The sequence below is a fragment of the Ruditapes philippinarum genome, unplaced genomic scaffold, assembly GCF_026571515.1.
Source record: "Ruditapes philippinarum isolate M1 unplaced genomic scaffold, ASM2657151v2 ctg652_1_1_1_1, whole genome shotgun sequence".
In the NCBI taxonomy this organism is placed as follows: Eukaryota; Metazoa; Mollusca; class Bivalvia; order Venerida; family Veneridae; genus Ruditapes; species Ruditapes philippinarum.
In genome coordinates, this window is record NW_026855528.1 from 124397 (window position 1) to 133454 (window position 9058).

Genomic DNA, 9058 nt, shown 5'->3' on the forward strand with positions numbered 1-9058 from the left:
TTCGGGCCAAAATAAATTCATCCCTATAACCTGAAGTTCGCTATAACCGTGTTCGCTATAAGTGAAGTTTACTGTATATCAATATTTTATCTCACAGCCTTTAATTGATATGCAGGCAGGAAATAAAGTCTCAAAATTATGTTAAAATTAGGGTAAAGAAAGAAATTCCACAGACCATTCACGAACTTTGTTAAAGTCACTCCAGCAGTATTTTAGTGTTTATGATAAATATATGATAAATGATACCATTCCGTAAGTTTTTAAGGTAAAAGTAACATATAACTCTGTTATAATAAATATTTCCATGCAACACTGACGGTCATTTTGATTTGCTGTGCACCAGTGTTCCGATAGCTTCATTGTTACCGAATCTTCATTGTCCTCCGATAATTTCATTGTTCTCCGATAGCTTTATTGTTCCCCGATAGCTTCATTGTCCTCCGATAGCTTCATTGTCCTCCGAGACCTTCATTGTTGTCCGAAAACTTCATTGTTCTCCGATAGCTTCATTGTTTCCGTAGCTTCATTGTTCTCCGATAGCTTCATTGTTCTCCGATAGCTTCATTGTTCTCCGATAGCTTCATTGTTTCCGTAGCTTCATTGTTCTCCGATAGCTTCATTGTTCTCCGATAGCTTCATTGTTTCCGTAGCTTCATTGTCCTCCGATAGCTTCATTATTCTCCGATAGCTTCATTGTTCCCCGATAGCTTCATTGTCCTCCGATAGCTTCATTGTCCTCCGATAGCTTCATCTATAGGTCTATAGGTTTTTGTATTTTATAATTACCCTTCCTTACCGGATATGACTGGCGAGGGCCGTGCCAGCTTGTATTGGCATACAGTTTGATAAGTCATTATACTCTTAAGATACATAATAAATGTTTTCATACTAGATTTAAAATCTGGAAAATCATCTTTACTTCCATGCATAAACAGACCCTATATTGTTGTCAGAACAATTTTAAATATTTAAATCCCTATGGCTTACAATAAAAATTGTCTATTCCTTCATATACTTCTAAGCATGGCAAGTATTTTACATAAGTTGGCACAGACTTTAATTTTTACAGATGCACATCGTACTTTGCTTATGATTCTGTTAATGCCTATTTATAGTTGAAATTATTTCTATTTATTCTTTCGTTTGAGAAGAGGAAAAAAACGTGAAACGAAATATAATTTATATCCGTAGTATTAAAACGCGAGTCATTATTTACCAAATGTTGTTTTACAACCCATACTTATAAAATTCAAATCCGGTTTAAGAAATTAAATCGATTTTACAACCATAAATAATTGTTTTTACATACAAGATGTCTAGATGTCTCGACAACGCTAAAACATTTTTGAATAACTTTACTAGTTAACACATATTTTGTACCGTCCTCCCATATTTCGAATAAAATATTGACAACATGAATGTCAATGTGGATATTTTAACAGATAATTTGTCTTATTTCGTGGACATTAACTCGACAAAGTAATAAAACTGTAAATTGCTGGCTTATAAATCATAGTCAATCACCTGTCACTCATAAAAATGTAGTAAGGAGAACATAGTTATACAGTTACTAGCAGTTATGATTGTTCAAACATACTCGTATTTCTTTGAGTTCGACCGTGAACCAACTTATTATAACTCAAATTATCCAATTTTGTGACACCTTTATGGAATAAAGCAGCACTAGACTACGTGTCATATGAACAAACATGACCAAGGCGCGAGTTACACTCGAACCCACCATCCCTGTGTTGACAGGCAAACGCTTTAAGTAATCACATAATTTAACTTTCTATGTACACCTATAGAGCTAGGACAGACTGCGCAGAAATGCAGTTTGATGACAGACATAACAATGTCATATGTACAGTTACTTAAAGTTTTATTGACGAAAAGAATTAATCCGGCAATGGACATCTCCACATTTATACATGAGCACGAACAGTTGTATCAAGACGTTATGTTGAACCCTACACTGTGCAAGCGAATTACAGATATTTATTATACCAAAAGCTCTTGATTAAACACGCCTGTAAAATTCGTAATTTGGTAAATAGATTGGTCAGTATATGTTTAAACGCAGTAATATTATGACCATTGCTTGAATACGAATTTTCTTTAAAAAGAAAGAAGGCGAAACGCATTCTATGATATTTGAATTAACGCATTTTTCAAAAACAAAAATGCTGGAACAAAAAAGGAAAGTTATCCTTTCTAGATGTCACAACATACATGTATATAGACACTTTAAATTATAACAACACGGTACAAACACCATTAGAACGGCATAAGATAATCCAGTGGTTAATCCAAAATGTAAAAATGTATAGTTTCAACAACAGTTACTCTAAACATTCGCACCAAAAACAAAATTATTGCACCAAACTGTTTGTAATGTTATGGCACAAATATGAACCAAAAACACATACGTATAACCAACCCAACTAATCATAATACGTCTTTCCGCTTCTGATCATACATGTGCACAGTCCACCGCAGCACGTGACCTTTACTTCCTCCTCCGCTGGAACTCCAGCTAAAATGTTTATCCTTTTTCTCGATGATAGATACATGGTCATAGACAGTGAAACAAGAGCTATTACTAATCCAAATGCGATATTGAAACTTTCCATCAGTAAAAGCCTCGGTCGCTCCTCTTCGTTACAATAATTTCCTCCGATTCTTAACCCATTGCTACAGTACGAAAATCCAACAGCCGAGAAAATTACATGGAGAATTCCAAATAAATAGTCCATCGAGATTAACCAGCATAATGCTATAACCTGCGAGAAGAAAGTAAATACGTTGATATTTGTAATTTGTTATTTCAACCGATGCTCGGGTAACTGTTGCAATACTTAGGAGAATGTCTAAATTACACCAGCATTTGTGTTGAATTTAACAAATTTATGCTGTCAAGATATGATTATACATGTATTACAATATTTTATGTCCCTTCAAGAATATAACATACTGTGTTAATTAATACATTACTAGTATTTGTAAAGAAAACAAAAAGGAAGAAGAAAAAGCATTTGTTTTACTGGTCCAATATTATGGATAAGGGCAACATAAAAATACAGTCGATGGTTAATTGCTATATAGTTTAGTCATTTCAGAAATAAAATGAGAGTACTTTAATTCGTATGCATAATAAAGTGCTAAAAAGTTTCTAGAAAGTTTTTGACGTCAGACTGTCACTTGATTTATGGGGAATACCAGGAATAAATTGAGCCGCGTCATGACAAAACCAACGTAATGCGTTTGCGACCAGCATGGATCCAGACCTGCCTGCGCATCCGCGCAGTCTGATCAGGATCCATGCTGTTCGCTATCAGTTTCTCTACATGTAATAGGGTTGGTAAGCGAACAGCATGGATCCTGATCAGACTGCGCGGATGCGCAGGCTGGTCTGGATCCATGCTGGTCGCAAACCCATTATGTTGGTTTTGTCGTGACACGGCTCAAATGTATTACAACAAAACTAGCATAAATGAAGATTATACACTTACTTTTCCTTTAGACGTCTCCGGGTAATTTGGTTCATACCCCTTGACTATTTTTATACCCAGTATAAATATAACGAACGTCTGCAAGTACAAATATAAGCCATAACTTTAGAACATATTAAACATGGCTCTATTTATAACCGCCTTTTATATTCTTCTTTTAAAAAGCACTATATTGACAGTCTAATTTACTTGATCAATAAGATTTTAAAATTTTAATATTTCGTGAATTTTACTTTCGTTACTTTTTGAATAATGAAAACCAGGAAGAGTTTATTTACGACCGTTTCATGCTAGCACATAATAGAATGTTATTTCAAATTTTCATACCATACTAATATTTAAGCGAATTATACGCCGTAACCGAATTTTATGTCGATCCAACTATACTTACAAAAACCCCCGTCCATATTCCAGACCCTGTAGCAAAAGGAAACGTAATGACCGGGGCGGCGTAGTATAGTGTAAATCCTCCCGCGCACGTGCATGCCAACGCAGCATACCCATATGCCACCGACACAGCTCTTGTAACAAACAGAATGTCTTCAACGTTTAGTTTTTCACCACCTGGAATAACAGCCATTTATTTATATTGAAGATTTGTTACGTAAAACACAGTCTGTTACTGCTTTCTCTTTTGGATTATTAAAATAAACATAGATTATTACATTGAATCACCCCGGATGAAATCGTAAAGCATTTATAATGCAAACTATCAGAAATCCCCGTATGTTATGATTAAGTAATGGTGTGTGCACAAACTAATCATGATATCTATACGTAAGCATTAAAGCGTGATGTCTGAATTAATAAAATGCACGCTCATGTACACATGTTTTAAATGTAAAAGCAAAACTTGATATATAACACAACGATTAATCTCATTTCATACAGAAAATCAACAACATTACTTAATGCTAAATGTAAATACCTTTATAAATACAAACACTACTAGGGAGTTCAGTTACATTTTTTTCTCTAGAAATCATCTTCATTAAAATTAATTAATATCCACAACTTACACATAGTCACTATTAATTCACGTAGATAATTATAAATCAACACATAATTTGTGGTTTTGAATTCTCGATATCTTGTCAACTTTCAGATGTCAAAACATTGTGGTCTGTAGTCAAACCTATATTTCTTAACCTATTTAACCTATATTTCTTTTTTTTATTTACGACAATGTTTTATCGGCATTAGTGTCCAACTTTATTTGTCAACCAATGAAAACGCTGTATTTTTTTAAAAATCCTGTGTGTTAATTTTCATAGAAGAACAAAAACCGATACTATATCGAATTTCGTTCATAGTCGACTTCTATTTTTCATAGTACTTCATAGAACGGCATAGTGACGTAATAAAGTGAGTGATTATGAGGCCAAATAAAGTTTGACACTAAATATGTTAGTATTCATCCGTAGCTGTTCTACAGAAATTAGAAACATTCTCCTGTCGCTATCGCTCCCGTCGAAGTTTCTAATTTCTGTAGAACAGCACGGATGAACACTAACTAACATATACATAGAAAGTTAATGCGCAAAAAGAAAACTTGATTAATTCATATGTGTTTAAATAACGGATAATAAATAAAAAGTAAATTTTCAGTACAAAAATCGTTAAATTCATTCTCTATGACAACAGAATTTTGAAGATGCTTTATTAAATGGGCACTTATAAATAAAATAAGCTTAACCTTGAACAAGGTAACAATTTTGATGTTGGAATATGAATAAAGTATTGCATATTAAAAGCAATACAAAATAACGATAAAACACAATACGGATGAGAAGTTAGCCTGTTTTTATGTTGAGAGATATTTGAAACATGCCATGTTAGTTCATGAAACGCATATAAACCCTTGGCAAGTTACAATGATGAAACGTATTCAATTCTCCCATGAAGGACATTTTCATATTTTTTTTTGTATGACTGTGAATATCTTTAATGTAATTTCAATGATTGTAAAAGAAATGCAAGCACCGTAACCGAACCTTAAATTTGCATAAAAACAACGCAATTGTTTTTTCTTTCGTTTAGAGACATAATAGTAAAAAGGAAATTCTCAAGAGTTTTTAAACATACATAAATAAGAATACGAAGTCTGGACATTGAAAAACTAAATATTGATACAGGTTATTCTTTGTTAAATTTGAAAATGCATTTAAGTCTCTTTTCAAAAGTGTAAATAATATATTTCATTGTAAATAAGTAAACACACAACAATGGAATACAACGCAATAGTAACACATGTTTTATATACAAAAACAGTAGTAAGATTACATCCGTCCGCTTTGAAGTAGACCTACTGCCAACTGTTTTGAAACCGAGGGGCGTGGGTTCAAACCCCATACGGGGCAACCCTTTTCTCTTTTTCTTTTCTTTTAACATTATTTATGTCTCTCTCAGACCCCTTTTGAAAAGAAAAAAGTGTTTGATTTTAATTATATATCTTTAAAAGGTATTGCCAAATTTAGAAACAAATATGGTTCCTGACATTTTCAAAGTCTGATAAAATAAAAGCTGCACGGTAAAATATTTTATATTTGTCAACCCATATACATTTTGGTAATTTTTAGGATACTTTAATAAGGCTTTTTGAATGGGAAAATTGTCAAACAAGTGTTTAAAAAGGGTGTGGTAGGATAACATTTTAATACATATTTCAAACATTTTGAGTAGAGACAATCATTTTGCTTGTGTTATTATTTAGATGAATGCTATTATTTGTTTTTTTAACAATGATATATAGTAAACCTTTTCGCATAATGATGATATTATATATCCTCTTTTCTGAAAAAGAGCCCTTCTAATAGCCAGTTTTAATTCATAAAAATGTCCATAACTCGTTAATCATACGGAAATTTTGTTTAGAATTTGCAAGACATATAACCGACCTGTTTTGTCAATTTTACATTTCCTTAAAGCGCCCATACACGCGACACTCCTGTCAATAATTATCGCGTGAATATTGTTTTAACAAATGAGTAATTTTATGGTCATATTTACTTTAAATTTTTTCATTAGCTTTTATTTGATATATTTAAGATCAGATAATGTGATTTGTTTTTCTTAAATTAAACTATTGATTAAAGGACCTATTAAGATTTTGTTGGGTAAGTGGTAAAATGGTAATAAAATCAGATATTTCAATATCTTACTTTTTGTCAATGTCAATATAAACTCCCAGGGCAAGTTTAAAGATTTCGTGAACTGATTATATTTTATCACGACTTCCTGGATTAGAGTGGCTTTACAAACAAACCAGCTGAGTGAAAGATTTTGTTACTACATCACGTTCCCGTTCAATTGATACAATATACAAAATGCGGAAAATTTATAGAACGACAAAAACTGCAAAAATGAAAATATTTTAGACTAGGTTTGACTGAATGGCAAATTCCTTTACATGTTCTCTCCCAGATATAATGGCAATAGAAATCTTTTGTTAAAAAGGTATACCAGTGATTAAATGAAATAAGTACAGTAAAAACCCTCTATTGAGACCACTGGTGGGACTTAGACAAAGTGGTCTTAATTGCAGGATGGTATTATTATAATTATATACTTATATAATTTATGACCGTGGTCTATTTAAGTCATTTTGTATGAACAAACAATATGTACCTTAATTTACCTTTAAATACTTCTATAAAAATACATTGCAATTGCGCATGTGATAATATTCGAAACATATTTCTGAATGAAGAACTTTAATATTAAATTCTATTTGGTCTGGTTTTCAATGGTATATGATGTACATAATTCACCTATAAATCATAACAATTTTGACACCTTGTTAGATCAAGTGTCATGTCTAAGAGTAATCAAGCAGATAGTAACAACAAACTTGTGATCTATATAGGTGTTGGCCGGATTATCAGTGGTTTCAAAAAACAAATGGGGTCAAATAAAACGATAAAAGAAAGAATTGGGACTGGAACTGATGGTCTTATTAGTGGATGAGCGAGGTGGTCTTAATGCCGGATCATGTAACAATGACATAAAGAACAGAAAATTCTATTCTTTTAATAATTGGTCTTAATATCGGGTGATCTAAATTCATGGAGGTCTTAAGTAGGGTTTCTACTATATAACGTATAAATGTGAACCGTTAAGAGCATGCAGCCAATACTGTTCACTGATAGCCTTGTTCTAAAATTCATTCTGAATACTTATGTTTCCGGCGAAATTTTAGCAAGATCCACGATCGAATCTTGACGGTTCTCGACGACATTAAAGAACTAATAATAATAATTCACGATTAAAAAGGCGAAACAGTGATCTTTATAGTATCAATTTAATGAGAGCAACATGATAATTACCAGACTCAGTATTTTTTAATCATCCCTTTTAAAAACCTTCAACCTGATGGCGTCAACTGTATCAACCCATGCGACCAGTCCAGGCCGGACCGTCTGATCATGGATCATGGCTATTCAGTCGATGCATAACCAAAATGAAGACTAAACGACGGACACGTCTGTGAGAGATATTTAGAGTGATTTTATTTAGAGGTATTTACTGTTACACACATTGCAATTGCTCACCTGGTATTGCAATATCAAACTCTTTGACTAACTGTAATAAGTAGTGATGATGAGCTACTAACGCCAATAATGTGATATCAGACCAACCATCAATTCCGTACATTATCATCAGGCTTTCTAACTGTTTGTTGCTTTTGTTCATTGTAAGTCACACCACCACTGTAAAGTTCATATGGCAACTTTTCAGATGTAATGATGGAAAAATAATGCACCAGTAGAACCAATGAGCTTCTGTACGATAAGGAGTCAACAGACGGTAGTATTTTGCAGAACAACACCAATTAAAACAAACAAATTTTAATGTGTGAAGGCTACTTTTTCTTGAATTCATACAACTTAATACTAGATTTACAGGATGGGACATGTTCTATCTATCAATACTTGTTGTACAGACCTCCCACGATGACAGGTGACATAATTTCAAACTTTCCCCTGATAATGTGTATAATGAATGAAATTCCAGATCAATGAGGGCTTAAAGGTTAACATAATAGTAAGATGGGGTAAAAACGATGTTGATAAACTCTCCAGGAGACCCAAAGTTGTGGTACGTTCTAATCCCAAATTATTAAGAAAATGATTATGTCACGATATTAAACTGTTCTCTAATCAGGGGAGATAGTTTTTAGTCAGTAGTGCTGTAGTACAGTATCAGAGGGTCCAGGGTTCGAGTCTGGGTCGGGCTGCACATTAATCTCGCCCTGTGACAATTATAGACTTTTTTTAAAAAAAAAAAGGTGTTTCAATAATTACTCTCAGAGAAAAAATATTTAAGTGAGTAAAGTACGTAAGGGATTAATTGGGAGGTAACTGATTTTACGGGAAACCTTACGATCTGCATGCTTTGAAAATTGTACATCTTATCTCCAACAAGTGTTGTACAACTAAATCCTACCGTCTGTTGAGGCCTTTTGCTGGAGAAAAGCTCCCTCAAATGAAACGTATTCAAAATCATTGACTTAATTCGAACCCACAACGGTGAGGGGCAAGTGATCT

At 33.1% G+C, this 9058-nt stretch overlaps 1 protein-coding gene across 2 annotated transcripts; it reads right to left on the minus strand.

Annotated features, from left to right (window-relative positions):
* Nucleotides 1-1865: 1865 nt before the first annotated feature.
* LOC132743625 (uncharacterized) lies at nucleotides 1866-4685 on the minus strand. 2 transcript variants are annotated; one of them, XM_060732168.1, is made up of 4 exons: nucleotides 4532-4685; nucleotides 3904-4076; nucleotides 3513-3590; nucleotides 1866-2783 (listed from the first exon to the last, which is right to left on the minus strand). In XM_060732168.1, the coding sequence occupies exons 1-4, from the start codon at nucleotides 4533-4535 to the stop codon at nucleotides 2445-2447; spliced, it is 594 nt and encodes a 197-aa protein (XP_060588151.1). In that variant the 5' UTR covers nucleotides 4536-4685; the 3' UTR covers nucleotides 1866-2444. The 2 variants fall into 2 exon arrangements, with proteins under 2 accessions (XP_060588151.1, XP_060588150.1); XM_060732167.1 differs by having other exon boundaries at nucleotides 4441-4592.
* Between the last annotated feature and the right edge of the window lie 4373 nt (nucleotides 4686-9058).

Coding starts and splice junctions, on each gene's coding strand:
- LOC132743625 (XM_060732167.1), bottom strand. CDS start 4,504: ATGAAGATGATTTCTAGAGAAAAAAATGTAACTGAACTCCCTAGTAGT. Junction 3,591..3,903: donor GAATATGGACGGGGGTTTTT/GTAAGTATAGTT, acceptor TTGTACTTGCAG/ACGTTCGTTATATTTATACT. Junction 2,784..3,512: donor CGGAGACGTCTAAAGGAAAA/GTAAGTGTATAA, acceptor TTCTTCTCGCAG/GTTATAGCATTATGCTGGTT.